This window comes from Typopeltis vanoorti, chromosome 10, assembly GCF_054136105.1.
Source record: "Typopeltis vanoorti isolate ZY-2024b chromosome 10, IOZ_Tvanoo_1.0, whole genome shotgun sequence".
Taxonomy (NCBI): domain Eukaryota; kingdom Metazoa; phylum Arthropoda; class Arachnida; order Uropygi; family Thelyphonidae; genus Typopeltis; species Typopeltis vanoorti.
The window spans coordinates 96,289,034-96,306,410 of NC_143558.1; the positions used below are offsets into that span (position 1 = coordinate 96,289,034).

The following is a 17,377-nucleotide window of genomic DNA, read 5'->3' on the forward strand; positions in this document are numbered from 1 at the left end:
CTTATCCAGGCATTCAACAAATCGTTTCAGAACAAGACCTCGACTAAGCCAATGAACATTGTTGTACATTATTAATCCTCTGTACACCAAATCCACTTCAACAGATTCTGAAATTGTCTTTTATTCAAAGCATGTGCAGAAATGGGATTAACAATCTTGGTTACTGTTTGCATCACTTCTTGAAGTTCCTTTAGGTTAAGATGTTGGATATATATTTAATTATTTTTAAGGTGAACCCTGGGTTGCATGCCGGGAAAAGTTGTTGCCGTGCCACACATGGCACACATACCAAGGGTTCCCCACCCCTGATCTACAGTATCCCTTGCTGCTGCAAGTTAAAATACTTCATATGGATGAAGAACTGCCAATATCCATCTAGAAGAACACAGAAAATATGTCCAGCAACACTGTAGTCATTCCAGAGTGGAAGACCATGCAATGGAAAAACCTCCCACCAATACAGAAACAGATTTGAATCAGAGCAACTATTTCGTTATCTGCCACAGCACTACAACATTCCTCAAATTTAAACAAGCTTTCTGCATCACACTGCCAAAAATCTGAGACCATCAAAATAATGGTCTCCAAGATTTTACAATCATCCTTTTACAATCAGTGTGTATTTGCCTTCCTACTAGTGTGCCTGGATGCATGTGCTCAATACGCATTTCTTTGAAGCTATGAAAATGACTTAGTGACCAAGGCAAAATATTAGCTTATTAATCTAACTAGTTAAATAAATTTAGTTAATTGTGAGCTTTACACATTGTTTTTCACTACTAAACATCAACATTAGTAGAATATAAGCTGGTTAATAAATATCTTATCATTTTTTTTTGTTGTTGTTGTTGTAATACTGTGAAAAAGAGATGAATCAGCATTGGACTATCTATACCCAAAATCTGGAAAATAAGGTTTTGCAACTGCAAGCTTTTATATATATACAGGGCGGCCATAAAATAACTTTCCCTCTTTGGAGGCATCTGTAGCTAAAACCAATATATGCAATGAGACCAAATTTTATATTGAGACTTTTGAAGGCATGGGGAGATGATTTCTGTGAAAAAAAAGATTTAGTGCCAAAAGTCACCGATAGGGAAAATTTTGGCACTGGCAGAGCCGAAAACAAGTAGATAATTACATTAAAGGCAGATAAAATGGAATAATAACATTTCGAAAATGTACGCGACACTCATTCCAGCTGGATATGTGGCACATTACAATGATAATAAGAATAATAATAATTAAACTAAAACAACAACTTGCGAGAGACACAGAAATTAATGCAGTGATTGAACTCACAGGAAATAATGTTTTATTCATCAGAATCAGGGTCCCCTGGACCACATACACGATTTCAATGTGCTGACCTGACCTGCACTACTTTCAGTCCTCTGCCAGGTCTAACTCCTAGTGATCCTGTTTCTTCAAACTTCTTAATCATAGCTCTCAGTGCTACAGATGACATAAGACCTGTACGCAGGTTATTAAGCCTTCTAAATTCCTGAAGGGCCATTACGCCATTGCACTGTTTAAGGTAAAACAACTTAACAAGTAAAGCACAATGAGGAAAGGTAGGACGCATATTGAGCACAATTTGTCAGTCATTCAAATAACTGCCTGAACGTTCCCAATCCCTTTTTTAAGTGGAATTGGTGGCGCTGCTATCACGTACCCAGTAAAATTTGCATAATCCTTTTTACCTGCATTTACTGCAAATATTTGACTGCTTTCGGCTCTGCCAGCACCAAAATTTCCCCTATCGGCAACTTTTGGTACTAAATCTTTTTTTCGCAGAAATCATCTCCCCATGCCTTCAAGTCTCAATGTAAAATTTGGTCTCATTCCGTTTATTGGTTTTAGCTACAGATGCCTCCAAAGAGGAAAAGTTATTTTATGGCTGCCCTGTACATATCAGTGGCATCGAATGCCCATTTCAGTTGGGTGCGCTGTCATGGCTTATGCAACCTGTGCTACAAAATTCATGTCAGTTTGACCTTATCATTGCATTTTTATCGATGTATAAAAGTTTTAAGAGTGTACATCATATCAGTGCTGATCTTAATTGGTCTAATGCAATTAACTGTAGGTTAACTTTGAATACTTTAATTTATCAATAAATTGTAACCAAATCTGCACGGAGTAAGGGACAATGTGTTTGTTTTAAGATACTGTATTATAAAATCTCTCATGATAAGGGACTTCGTAAGTTACATGTAAAAACATGCAAGTTACGAAGTAAGTAAGTAACTTACAATTTTACAAGTTTTTTTTATTTAGGAGAATGTACTCAGAAAATTGTTAAATTCCGACTGAAATCTTTTCTGTAATATTGTATTGAGCCTTTGTTAAAATAATGTGGTGCATAGCATCATCAAGTAAGGCTATTTAGTAATGTTAAATCAGTAAGTCTAATGCTAAAGTTAGTGAAGATTTCTGAGAATTGCCATAAATGGAAAATTCCAAAGATCCAAAGGAATGGTGTCCAGAGAGCAATATGTGACCATAGTTGTCATGGAAAAAGAATTCCAAAGACACGCGAAAAATGACGTCAGCAAGTCTGAAGGTAAATACATGAGCAGTTTCGTGAGACGAGCACATGTACACAACAGAAGTCCAGGCCTATATAAGGCAGCTTGCCGGAAAGGAAATTTGTCTCAAGATTTTCTAGGCCTTCTCTTGCCTAAGATCACCTTCATGCAAGATTTCGTTGTCAGGAATTGAAAGAGAAGTATCGTTCATCCTCTACCTGGATCGCCGCTGCATGAGAAATATTGTGTCAAGTTGTTGTGAAAGGAAGGAGCTGTACATCACAGTCATATTAAGGATCCAATAAGAAAAGGAACAGTCGACTACTCGAACAAAGAAGAAATTTAGCAAAAAAACAGGAATGAATCAGCAAACAGAAAGAAAGATAAAAAGAAGACTTACATGTGAACAAAGGTTAATGTGAAAGACTGTCTGCTGATCAAGAATTGCAAGTAGTTGTAATACTGAACAAGATTGTATATCAAGCGTCAATGTTTGAAAGAAACTGTATATTAATGGTGAATTAGGCTTAACAAAGGTACGCCTTATATTGATATATAAGATGTACTTTGGGGGGGGGGGTCTTAAGGGTAAAAGCTATATAACTGAGAAGAGACCTCCACATAGCCTTTAAAGGAATGCAGAGAACCGACCAGGGTTTCTGACCTAATGTTCAATCCTCACATTCTCGTGGTGCACCCTGATGGGTATCTACCTGGATACTGAACGAACGAGGATGGGCTGGCAATTTGGGATTTAGCCAACCAAATTGTATTCCTATTGGTTATACCAAAATACAAAATGATGGTACAACATGCCAAAATTTCATGCCGGCTGGAGCGTCGCCCGGTTAAACAAAGCCCACATTGTTTTCGCCAGGGAACCATGGTGAACAGCGAAAAGTCAGTTACTGGGACAAATCTGAAAACACACCCCAACTCAACATCACCAGAGTTAAAGATCGGTACTATCAACATAAGAAGCCTGAATGACAAACAAACTGAGCTAGCCGAGGAATTAGATAAGTACCAGATCGACATAACAGGGGTGACGGAAAAAAAAAAGACAAAAACTGGTGAAATCTTTCTAAGCAATAAATACAAAATGTTATATTTTATTTGTGCCTATGGTCAAAGAGAAGGCTCTACTAAGGTAGAAGTGGGGGAATTTTTTGATGATTTAGAGAAAGCAACTGACACAATAAAAAGGAAAGGTTGGTCCTTGTTGGGGATCTAAATATCAGAGTGGGAAATAAGTGTCAGACACACAAAAATATTTTGGGAAAATTTGGAGAAAAGAGCAAAAATAATAATAATGGCAAATACCTGTTGGATTTCTGCTCAGGACATGGACTGGTAATTACTAACACCATGTTCCAATATAAAAATGTGCACAAATTCACATGGAGAGAAGCGGTAAAGAGAAAAGTCTCATTGACTATGTTATTGTTGATAGTGATATTTTCTCCCTGGTGCAGGACATCAGAGTTTACAGAGGATTTGAAATTGGAAGTGATCACTATTTAGTCTTTAGCAGAATAAAATTGAATTTCATATTGAAAATAATAAGATGTAAGAAAGTTTTAAAGTGAATAAAAGTTGTGCAGCTCTCAGATGTGAACTGTAGACTAAATTACACAAAGATTATTGAAAAAAAAATGAAAGAGTTTGAGAACAGCAACCAAACATTGGAGATTAAGTGGCAAGCCTTGAAGAAAACATTGATTGATTCAGCCAGAGAAGCATGTGGTGAGGTTGTCTGCAAGGATAGAAAAATCAGAACTCCATGATGGTGGACACAGGAAGTTAAAGAGGCAGTGAAGGAAAAGAAGAAAGCATATCAAACGTTCCTGGCATATAAGTCAGCTTGTGCTCTTAGAGAATACAGAGCCAAATGTAAGAAAGCTAAACACTGTGTAAAACTAGCTAAAAAAAAATTAAGGGAGGACTTTGGCAAGAACATAGAAAATAAATATCAAGAACGTGGTAAGATATTCTGGAGGTTGTTGAAGAAGCTTAGAAATGGAGGAAAGAATGCTGTAAAAGAAGTTAGTGATGATAAAGGTCACATGAAAACGGGAGAAAAAGATACCCTTGAAGTATGGAGTAATTACTTCAAAAAATTGCTAAATGAAACAATCAGTGATGACAGCACAGTGGTAAAAAAACACTGACCAGGCATTCAGTCAGGAATACATATCCATACTTGAAGTAGAAAAAGCCATCAAAGACTGAAAAATGTGGAAAGGCAGCAAGAGTAGATGATATTCGACCAGAAATGCTAAGTATGGTGGTATAAAATTCTTACAGTGGCTGCACTGCATAGTTCAGAATGCCTGGACAGAGGGACAAATTTCCAGTGATTGGAGTAGAGCTCTCATAGTACCTATATATAAAAAGGGAAATAAAACTGAATGTGAGAATTACAGAGGTATATTCCTATTGAGTGTTTTTGGTAAGATATATGCAAGTATACTTGAGAAATGGTTGAGAAGAATAGTAGAAGAAAAGCTTGGTGAGGAACAAGCTGGATTCATGCAAAATAGAGTCTGTCAGGATCAGACCTTCACTTTACGACAATTAGTCGAGAAAGCATGGGAATATAACAAAGATCTATATTTAAGTTTTGTCGATCTGGAAAAGGCATAGGACCAGGTGCCAAGAGAGAAGCTATTCAATACGCTACAGTTATATGGTGTCGATGGGGCATTATATCAAGCAACTCTTAGTCTTTATTTGAGTAGTAAGTCAACAGTCAGAATTGAAGGAAGTACAGGTAGATGGTTTAATGTTAAATCTGGTGTGAGACAAGGATGTACATTATCTATATGGATCACATTATAAAGGAAAGTGGTATTAAACATGATATCAAAATTGGATATGTTAATGTCAGCTCTTTGCTTTATGCAGATGACGTTATACTTCTAAATAAATCCACTAAAAGTCTGCAAGATTCCCTGACTAAATTGAATAACTATTATAATAGATATATGGTATGAAGGTCAGCAATAAAAAGACAAAGACAATGCAAATAGGCAGAATCGTTGAAAATGTCAACTGCGTTGTGAATGGAGAACCTGTGGAACAAGTAAAACATTTCAGCCACTTAAGCATGATTTTTAGTGAAGATGGTAAATTAAATATGGAAATAGACAACAGAATCAACAAAGCTGGTATGGTAGGAAATCAATTGAATAAATTCATTTGGAATAAGAGAGAAATTAGTCGGAACACTAAATTAGCTCTATACAAAACAGTGTTCGAACCAATTTTAACTTATGGATCTGAGAGCTGGGTCAGAAGTAAAACACTTGACCAAAGACTAGAGACCGCAGATATGAGAGTTCTGAGAAAGATTAGGGGCTTAAACAGATGGCATCAAGGGCAATATCATATTAAAAAGAAAGATATTAGGAAAGAAATTGACATTGTCAGCATCCAGGAATGCGTTAGCAGAGCTAATCTCAGGTGGTATGATCACTTAAATAGAATGGGGGAGGAAAGATTAGCAAAACAAGTGTTCTCCGCCAGGTTGGCAGGAAAACGACCCAGAGGAAGACCATGATATAGGTGGATTGATACGGTACAAAGTGCCTTAAACAATAGAAATATAAGATCTGGTAATGTTGGAGTCTTGACAAGTAACAGACTGATTTGGAGGAAAATTGCAGATAGGAAGTTAGTAATGATATAAATTTTTCATGTAGTACTATCATATCCTGTACACCCCTTGAGAGTACATGGCAGGAATTTGATGATGTACCTTGGTTAAGCCTAATTCAAGTAACATTATGCTAAATTGTGAATTAGCTTACAACTAAAGTTTAGAGTAGAAAGAATCGACAGTAGGAAGAAAACTGTAATGACATGTATATAAAATATTCTGTAAATATTCCTTTAGACTTAATTAAATGGTCTGTAAACAACACAGTAGACTGATTCTGTCAATGCACAATCCTAAAAAATTTGAACCTCCATAAGATAGAAGATTATATGAATTATATTTAAGCCACAACTACTTTAAGGCTGTAATAATATAAGCAAGGTATTATTACACATGATAACTATTTACAGCACATACTTTTAGCTTGCTGTATTTGAGTTTTCCATTATTCTTTTCTGTACTGATGATGGGCAGCAATACACAAACTGAAATGTCTGTATATTAACAGATTAATTTCACTAAATTATCTTTATTGTGGTTACAATTTATTTCATTCCTTTTTAAACTGTTCGGGTGTTTGTAGAACCATTTTCTCTCTGCTTTTGTCTCTGTCATTTTCAAAACAGATATCCTGGACTTAACCCATGTCTTAAATTTATAATGTTCCTTTGAGACATATTGTAGAATTTAAAACATGTCAAAAGTTGTCTCTTTATTTATTAGAAATTTGCCATCATTTGTTAAAAATTCAGAAGATTCCATGAACAAGATTTCTGGACTTAAACATCTACCAATAGAACTTTTGATTAGTTTTAATGGAATTTCATTCTTTACAAATATCCCTTTTAAGACATTATTAAGAGTTATTATGCCACAATTTTCCTCCATATAATGTAAAATTATTTAACTTCACAATAAACATGAGACACTTTTCCTGCCAAAATAAGTTTTACAAATTGAAGATACAGCAATGGGTTTGCTTATTTCTCACAACTTCACCAACTACTACACATAAAAGCAAATACTTAACACTTTCCTACAAGTCTCTGATATGCTAACATTTTTGGAGTCTGGAATTCTTCTCTATCTGAGCTCCATATTTTTATTCAGAAAATTAATTCAGTCCATCTGGAGGATTAAATTTACTTTAGAATTAGAAGAAAACAATCACCTTCCATTCATGGACATTCTCATCCAAAGATAATGTAACAGCAGTCTTAGTTTTCAGTACACAAGAAGAAAATAAGTAATGGGAGATTGATGCTACTTTTCATCACCATCCACCTCAGAAGTCAAACATCATAAAAACTTTAGTGCATCATGCACACTACTTAAGTTTCAGTGATTCTTCTGAAAGATGAAATGTTTTTCACTAGAACTTGCATCTCCAATGGCTGCAAACCCCCGACATTATCACACAACTGATACATTTTAATAATCATTCCATTCTTTCTTCTTCAGAAGTTTCTAATTTCCATTCCTTTTATAAAAGGTGTCTAAGAAGCTTATATACTGTGTTTGCCAAATTTATGGCCAGATCCTCAAGTTTGCATTTATTGCAAATCCATATGATTTGCAAAATAAATTCATTCTTACACTCTCCTAAAGATAACATCCTCCTCTCTCCCTCATCCAGGAATTCAGAGAATTCCTTGTTCGTGCAGCCTCTCTTTTTATAAGCAGACAGATCTGTCTGTTCTAATATATCTAGAATATCAGGATTACATTCACACTGCATCTACTAGACAGAAAATTCAATGGAATAACACTAAATTTGTTGAAACAAATTTGTAAAAAGATCTGACGTCCACATTCAACATCCTAACCTGAAAAAAAAATGACTATTAAACATTTCCAGTTTTGAGAAGCTATCTTACTCAATACTCCTCATGATTATGTCAAAGAATGTATTAACTGAAAATTTCAGTGTCATCATCACATCATCAAATTCCTGCCATGTACCCTCAAGAGGTGTACAGGATATGATAGTACTACATGAAAAATTTACATCATTACTAACTTCCCATCTACAATTTTTTGCCAAATCAGTCTGTTACTTGTCAAGACTCCAACATTACCAGAACTTATATTTCTATCGTCTAAGGCACTTTGTACCGTATCAATCCACCTATATCATGGTCTTCCTCTGGGTCATTTTCCTGCCAACCTGGCAAAGAACACTTGTTTTGCTAATCTTTCCTCGCCCATTCTGTTTAAGTGACCATACCATCTGAGATTAGCTCTGCTAATGCATTCCTGGATGCCGACAATGTCAAGTTCTTTCCTAATATTCTCGTTTTTAACATGATATTGCATTTGATACCATCTGTTCATGCCCCTAATCTTTCTCAGGACTCTCATATTTGCGGTCTCTAGTCTTTGGTCAAGTGTTTTACTTCTGACCCAGCTCTCAGATCCATAAGTTAAAACTAGTTTGAACACTGTCTTGTATAGAACTAATTTAGTGTTCTGACTAATTTCTCTCTTATTCCATATGAATTTATTCAATTGATTTCCTACCATACCAGCTGTGTTGATTCTGTTGTCTATTTCTATATTTAATTTACCATTTTCACTAAAAATCGTGCCTAAGTAGCTGAAATGTTTCACTTGTTCCACAGGTTCTTCATTCACAACACAGTTAACATTTTCAATGATTCTGCCTATTTTCATTGTCTTTTTATTGCTGACCTTCTTGCCATATCTATTACAACAGTTATTCAATTTAGTCAGAGAATCTTGCAGACTTGTAGCGGATTTATTTAGAAGTAGAACATTGTCCGCATAAAGCAAAGAGCTGACATTAACATCTCTAATTTTGATATCATGTTTAATACCACTTTCCTTCATGAAGTGATCCATATAGATAATGAATAACAGAGGGGATCATGTACATCCTTGTCTCATACCAGATTTAACATTAAACCATCTTCCTGTACTTCCTTCAATTCTAACTGCTGACTTACAACTCAAATAAAGACTAAGTATTGCTTGTTATAATGCCCCATTGACACCATATAACTGCAGCATATTGAATAGCTTCTCTCTTGGCACATTGTCATGCGACTTTTCCAAATCGACAAAACTTAAATACAGATCTTTGTTATATTCCCATGATTTCTCCACTATTCATCGTAAAGTGAAGATCTGATGCTGATAGCCTCTATTTGACCTGAATCCAGCTTGTTCTTCACCAAGCTTTTCTTCCACAATTCTTCTCAACCGTTTCTCAAGTATACTTGCATATATATTACCAGGAACACTCAGTAGGGATATACCTCTGTAATTCTCACATTCAGTTTTATTTCCCTTTTTATATATGGGTACTATGAGAGCTCTACTCGATTCATCGGGAATTCGTCCATCTGTCCAGGCATTCTGAACTATCCAGTGCGGCCACTGTAAGACTTTTATACCACCATACTTCAGCATTTCTGGTTGAATATCATCCTCCTGCTGTCTTTCCACATTTCAAGTCTTGGGTGGCTTTTTCTACTTCAAGTATGGATATGGATTCCTGACTGCATGTCTGGTCAATGTTTTTTATCACTGTGCTGTCATCACTGCTTGTTTCATTTAGCAATTTTTTAAAGTAATTACTCCATACTTCAAGGATATCTTTTTCTCCCGTTTTCATGTCACCTTTATCATCTCTAACTTCTTTTACAGCACTCTTTCCTCCATTCCTAACCTTCTTCAACAATCTCCAGAATATTTTGCCACCTTCTTGATATTTATTTTCTATGTGCTTGCCAAAGCCCTCCCATGACTTTTCTTTAGCTAGTTTAACACACTGTTTAGCTTTCTTACATATATCTCTGTATTCTCTAAGAGCACAAGCTGACTTATTTGCCAGGAACTTTTGATATGCTTTCTTCTTTTCCTTCACTGCCTCTTTAACTTCCTGTGTCCACCATGGAGTTCTAATTTTTCTATCCTTGCAGACAACTTCACCACATGCCTCTCTAGCTGAATAAATCAGGGTTTTCTTCAAGGCTTGCCACTGAATCTCCAAGGTTTGGTTCCTATTCTCAAACTCATTTTTTCTTCAATAATCTTTGTGTATTTTAGTCTACAGTTCACATCTGAGAGCTGCACAAATTTTATTCACTTTAAAACTTTCTTACATGTTCTTCTTTTCAATATGAAATTCAGTTTTATCCTGCTCAAGACTAAATAGTGATCACTTCCAATTTCAAATCCTCTGTACACTCTGGTGTCCTGCACCAGGAAGAAAACATCACTATCAACAATAACATAGTCAATGAGACTTTTCTTATTCCTTGCCTCTTCTCTCCATGTGAATTTGTGCACATTTTTATGTTGGAACATGGTGTTAATAATAACCAGTCCATGTCCTGAGTAGAAATCCAAAAGGTATTTGCCATTATTATTAGCTTTGCTCTTTTCTCCAAATTTTCCCAAAACATTTTCGTATGTCTGACAATCACTTCCTACTCTGCTATTTAGATCCCCAACAAGGACCAACTTTTCCTTTTTCATTGTGTCAGTAGCTTTCTCTAGAGCCTCAAAAAATTCCTCCACTTCTATCTTAGTAGAACCTTCTGTGGGACTATAGGCACAAATAAGTCTCATTGTTCAGTTCACCATTCTGATATTTGCCCAAGTCACTCTACTTGACACTTCCTGCCATTCAAGAAGATGAGCCTCGTATTTTGTGTTGAATACTATGGCTACTCCTTCTTTTCCTTGATTGTCATTGCCTGAATATAACATTTTGTATTTATGCTCAGAAAGATCTCACCAGTTTTTGTCATTTTTTGCTTCAGTCACCCCTATTATGTCGATCTGGTACTTATCTAATTCCTCCGCTAGCTCCATTTCTTTGCCATTCAGGCTTCTTATGTTGATAGTACCGATCTTTAACTCTGGTGATGTTGAGTCGGTGTGTGTTTTCAGATTTGTTCCAGTAGCTGACCTTTCACTGTTCGCCCTGGTTCTCTGGCGAAAATAACGGGGGACTTGTTTAACCGGGCGATGCCCCAGCCGGCATGAAATTTTGTCATGTTGTACCATCATTTTGTATTTTGGTTTAACCAATAGGAATACAATTTGGTCGGCTAAATCCTAAACCGTCAGCCCATCCTTGTTCATTCAGTATCCAGGTAGATACCCAACAGGGTACACCACGAGAAGGCAAGGATTGGACATTAGGTCAGAAGCCCTGGTCGGTTCTCTGCATTCCTTTAAAGTGTGGAGGTCTCCTCTCAGTTATACAGCTTTCACCCTTAAGCACCCCAATTTCAGTGTCTTCTTCCATAAATTAACAATTAGAGACCAATCTCTCCTCTTGATGAATATCATGTTTCAAAATCGAGTTTCAACTGGCTATTTTATTGTATTTTGTCTAACTGTTCCCACTGAGAAAGATCTTGAAACACGATAAAATTGTGTTTTTAATAAATATTTATTTACATCATTGACATGCATAATTTATTTACTTCGATTATGCCATAGTCTTCCACCACTTCTATAAATGGGGGGGGGGGGGGGAACTGGAGAGTTCTGATAAACACCTAGAACAAAAATGATTTCAAAGCAACTGATATAACCACAAGAAGGAACATATGATTGCAAATGATGCAGCAGCATTGTAACACGTGTATAACACTTCGTGGGAAATATGTAGAATAGCGGGTATACCTCAATTCCTTCATGGTGATTATCACAACTTCAAAGCATACCCTTATTTTTTTGCAATATATCAGTCATTTTCTTAACTTTATGTTATACTCAGGAAAGATTAATCTATGAACAAGATAAGAAATTTAGCCTTCTCAACTTTTGATCAAATTAAAAGTTGAATAAAACATGGTACTACTTTGTACTGCTATTAACTGTACTGCTATTAACCTCATCAAATTGAGTGAACCATAATTCTACTTACATCTAAAAAATTATCCAGCAGGTTTGGCTCTTTGTGAATAATTAATTCTTGCACTCGACGTAAATTATGAACTTTATATGTATCTTTATGCGATAAAACTGCTTGATTAATGAGTTCCACAACCTAAAACAAAAACAAAAAAACTATGTAATACACAAATTTACATGAAAGAAATATATATATATATATATATATATATATATATAACTCATAAGGGCTAATAATGTAGAGAACAAATAGCAGTAGTGGACATTAACAGTTTGTGCATTACCACTCCACTAAAGAGGTCTTTACTGCTGTGTATGATTCACCCCTCTTACTCACTGTGGGAATCTACTCCATATGATCTAATAACTATCAAACAATATACATATTTACATATCAATAAATCTCATAACATCTGCCTCACCAACACACACACACACACTTAAAAATATTCTACATTCTATAAGAAGCTCCTGAGTAATCATTTTTCTGGATCTGTCAATAATGTGGAATAACATGGTTCCTAACAATGCAGGGATCAAAGATGAGTTAGTTTTGAATTATGACTGAAGCAATGAAACCAGTAATTAATTATTTAGCATATGGTGATACAGTGGCCATGAGTCCCACATAGATAGTACAGCACCATCTTATGAAACCAACACGAAACTATTGGTTATAATGTATTTTTCTGTCTGTCAATTGCATGTGTTGTCCTGACCAGTTTGTCTCTTCTGGGAGACGAAAGACCAGAGTTTCCAGGAGGGAAAAACCCTCTACTTCTGTATGTGAGTGGCTAACTTACCTTTAGTCGAAAGAGACCACATAAAGGTTCCTCACATCATGGATGGGAATCAAACCCAGGTCTTTCTAACCTAAGGGCTTCATCTATACCTACGGAGGGTCTAATGAAAGCAATACATTATGCCTACTAATTGTACATGTACTGGTTAGTATGCCTGCTCTGTGGGATGAATGCCCTGTCATCACCAAGACAGGATGTTTGAAAAGTTCTTAAACAAGTTCTCTGTATCCTAGACAGAATTCAAAGCTGGATCTGTCCAACTGGGCTATAGAGCTCTGATCATAGAAGAGAGAAAAAGAGATTAAATATGAACCATATCAGAAATAATACAAAATGTTAATGCCACACGAAAAAGAAATGGGATTAAATGTGTTTTACATGGGCACTGAGAATTTGTATATTCTAATAATTAGAATAAACAGATGGCAATATAAATATATTAACGATGCAATCATTAAATAGTTCTTCTACATCTTCTGTAGTGGTAGTCTTTTTCTTATCATTTACATTCAACAGAGCAAGCTTGAATTTCTTAATCTCTTCATCTCACATCTATATCCTTATTATATTCACTCATTCCCATGGCTTTTTAAACTACTGCCAAAAAAATTAAAAATCTTGTTGTAGGAATCCTCACCATAACACAGTAAGGAGCTTGCATGTCTTGAGGTAGCTTAATACAGTACAGTAGAATATGGTAGGGTATTCTATCAGCAGGGCCATCTGAGACAGGCAGGTCATAATGAGGAACCAGACAAAAAGGGATTCTGACTGGAAGTAAGGTAGAGGAGCAGTTTCCTAACAGTATCTACTAAAACTGACTACACAGCTTACTTGGTCATTTAGACATCTTCCAAGGGAGAGCATTGTAGGTTGGATAGGAACAGAAGCTAGTTAGTTATCCTTTTGGGTAGGAAGTGTGATAATAACATAAAGGCATTCTACAATTTCAAGTAGCCTATCTAGTCATATACGCTACTTGCAATTCTCCATAAGCCAAATTGTCATCGTGGGACCCCCCCCCCATTACAACATGAAAAACCAACATAAAAATAAGTTCAGCATTGTGGAGCTTTAAAGCACCTAGCCCAATCCTGATAGAGAAATTGAGTTATCAGTTAAACGTGTGGACAGACTTATGTGTTCGTCGAACATGTTGTTTATTATTTTAACGGTATAACAGAACACAGAAACTAAGTATAATACCAGCGAAATATCAGCATCAAGTCAATAAATTAATTATTTACTTAGTTTCTGTGTTCTGTTATACCGTTAAAATAATAAACAACATGAGTTATCAGTTATCAGAAATGGAGTTATTTTTTATGACAACCCCAACATGGGCGTGTCATAAAAATAAAGGTAATAAAATAGGGGTACGAATGTGCCATAATGTCTAATGTTTTTGTATAAAGTCACTGTTAATGGCAAACATTTAAAATCCAAGATGTCACTGCTCTATTAAAAATATTTCTCATTATTTATGAAGTAAGAAAATGTTAATATATAAAGAATGACAAGATCTAAAAGGCATCATCACAATAATTAAAATCCATTAACTGACACTTCACCCAGGTCTGTTCATAATGGCTATCACACTAGTCAAACCTTTGATCAAAATGCAAATATGCACATTTCTAAGGAAAGTTCATATTTAAGTTGTGCAAAACCAAATTCATGCAAAGGTTTGAATTTTCATTGAGCTCTTGACTATGAGCTAAATGAAAATATCGAAACTTTTTCCAGGATTCAAATGCAAACAATTCTGCATAGAAGTATAAAATAACCATGCATATTTACCAAGCTTTTTTTATTAATATCAAAAGAAATTATCATATCTGATAGGGATTTTTAGACATAAGCAAAATTACAAGATTAACGTGCAATTTCTAATTAATAATTACAAAATCATAAAATAAATATAAAATTATAATGATTATAACATACAAGATGTGCTACTAAAAGTTCCCAAACTGGTAGCAGAAGCACTTACCATCACAGTACTACTTTTAAGTACTATAGCATGGCATCATTATGTGAATGTTGGGTACTGCTATTATAGCTTACAGCATTTGTTATATAAATGAAATTTAACTGTTTTGTTTACTAGGTCCTGTGAATTTTGAAATGAATGATGCAAACGAGCAAAGAGTTAGCAGCAGGAGGTTTTACATTCAGTAAAACTGTTTCAGAGCCCTCTGAAATCTTGCATATGAAATCAATACTGGGCCAAAGAAAGCAAAGCAGGTAACGTCAAACTTAACCACGTCACCGTCAATATGAATAAAATAAAATAAAATAAAATAAATGGTATTACAATTTTAATATGCACTTCGCATCCATGGTAACTTGGACGTATATATACGTCCTGGCTGGTTGGGTGGTTAAAAAGCATGATATATGTCAAGACATTGTTTTCCTGCAGCTTAAGCTATCAAACAACCTTAGGTGTTCTAAGGCATTTCATGGAAAATGTTCACTGAAAACAACTATGAAATTTGCACACAGACCAGCTGCTTCATCATAGCATGTCCACCGCACATATTATTATTATTATTATTATTATTATTTGTGAGTCCGAAGACATCGTGGGAGGACACCTATCGTACAACTCTCCATCTCTACCACTACACTGAACCTCTACTACCAATCATCTACATCAGGCAATCATAATTAGCAATCTTTTCTGTTTAATGAGATGAAATTACAGCTCAAAGAATAGAAATATGATAAAGCTTCAGAAATTTAGACTGAATCACAGAACTCAATGTGATCTCAAAGGAAGAAGGATGATTTCCTGTGGTGTTTCAAGCAGATGTAATATCACTGTTTTTGGCATTACGGTAGCAAGTACAATAGCTGTTAACCATGTCTTTATTATTATTATACAGGTATCTTCACATAGAGGACTCATCATTCTTCTGACCCATTGCTTGTTTCACAGGATAAAAATGTTGATATCTCTGTATGTATAAGGATAATTTACCTTCAGCTAAAAAGCTCTTACAAAAGGTTTTTCGTGTCACATCTTTTGTAACACAAACGTTACAAAAGGATGGGATTCGAATCTAGGTCTTCCAACTAAACTCACGACATTCTCTATATCAATTAAGAAGTGATGTACTCCATGTATGAATTCGCGGAAGAAACCCTTCTGATGGGACAACAATCTGTAATCAAGTTACGCACATAAGTCGTTTTTCTGCCAGTCTGAGAGCCCTTGAATAACATGTTATGTTAATACATAAATTCTTGACTACTGTGCCCAGATTTGGTCACCTCGGTTCCTTCTTGATGGGGAGGAGGTGGAGAGGATCCAGAAGCGAGTGACTAAGATGATAGCAGGTCTATGAAATGAACCATATGAGAACAGGTTGAAGTTTTGTGGGTTGCAGAAACTGGTTGATAGGCAGAAAAGGGGAGATATGATTGAGACATTCAAATTGCTAAAAGGATTCTATAAGATTAATTCAGAGGATATTTTTGAGATCAGGACTGGTGGTGGGAGAACTAGGGGACACCTATGGAAGCTGGGCAAAAGTGTGGTTAGCAGTGGTGTTAGAGCTGGGTTCTTTACTTTTAGAGTTGTAAATGAGTGGAATAAGCTGCCTGAGTCTGTTGTGGGTGCTATGACAGTGAGCGAGTTCAAGGCAAGGTATGATAGATATTGTGAGAATATCGTATAGTTGTGTGGACATGATATTTAGGGCCTCCCTCGATGAGTCTAAGGACTCCCTGGAGTAGCCCGAAAAAAAAAAAAAAAAATAATAATAATAATAAAATATAACGTACCCTGTCATTAGTTGATTTGGTATCTCCATCTATAACTTCCTCATCCATAAAAAATTGTGCGGCAGTGCTCCGACGTATATCTCCTGGTGTATGTCTTTTTGACATGATTCGAAGTTCGCCTATGGGGACAGTAATAATGTTTTACCTTTACTATCAAACACTATATCAAGAAGCTAGCATGCGGTAATCGCAAATTTGAAAATTGACAACAGACACCTTGCTGTGCTGTGTATGGTCAGTTTCCGCGAATTATTCTAATAATCATTTCACAACTCTGCAGATACATTAAAAGCAAGGATGTCGATAAGCATTTTATATGTGTTGACACAAAAAAATAAATAAATAAATCGCAAAAAAAAAAAAAAAAAAACCAATGTTAAATTTTCCACATCACATATAGAAGCCGAATAATACAATCGAAACCTGGCTTAAAATGAGTCGCCACCTACAAATATTAAAATAAACATAGCAAACACTGTGTGGCTGTTCATTTTAACAAAAAAAAAAAAAAAAATAGTTCATACCAAACGCTTGAAATAATTGTTTATTATCAAATATTGAGAGAATTAACTAAACGTTAGATCCATCAATATGTCAAATAGTGTGAACGTTTGCTTGTTTACAGTAAACCACAGTGTTATCTTAAGATAATCTACCAGCGATGTCTACATACAAACATACGGTTTCCTCATCCA

General features: G+C 35.5%; 1 protein-coding gene across 2 annotated transcripts in view; it reads right to left on the reverse strand.

The window, feature by feature from the left end:
- Positions 1 to 17,081, reverse strand: part of Sym (symplekin scaffold protein) — a 649,809-nt gene extending 632,728 nt beyond the window's left edge. Inside the window, exons 1-3 of one of the 2 annotated variants that reach the window (XM_090398863.1) lie at positions 16,899 to 17,081; positions 16,683 to 16,801; positions 12,101 to 12,223 (exon numbers count right to left, since the gene is read on the reverse strand). In XM_090398863.1, the coding sequence (XP_090254989.1) occupies positions 12,101 to 12,223; positions 16,683 to 16,787 (228 nt within the window). In that variant the 5' untranslated portion in view covers positions 16,788 to 16,801; positions 16,899 to 17,081. Of the gene's footprint in view, positions 1 to 12,100; positions 12,224 to 16,682 lie in introns of both variants that reach the window. The other variant, XM_090398864.1, reaches the window with a different exon arrangement.
- Between the last annotated feature and the right edge of the window lie 296 nt (positions 17,082 to 17,377).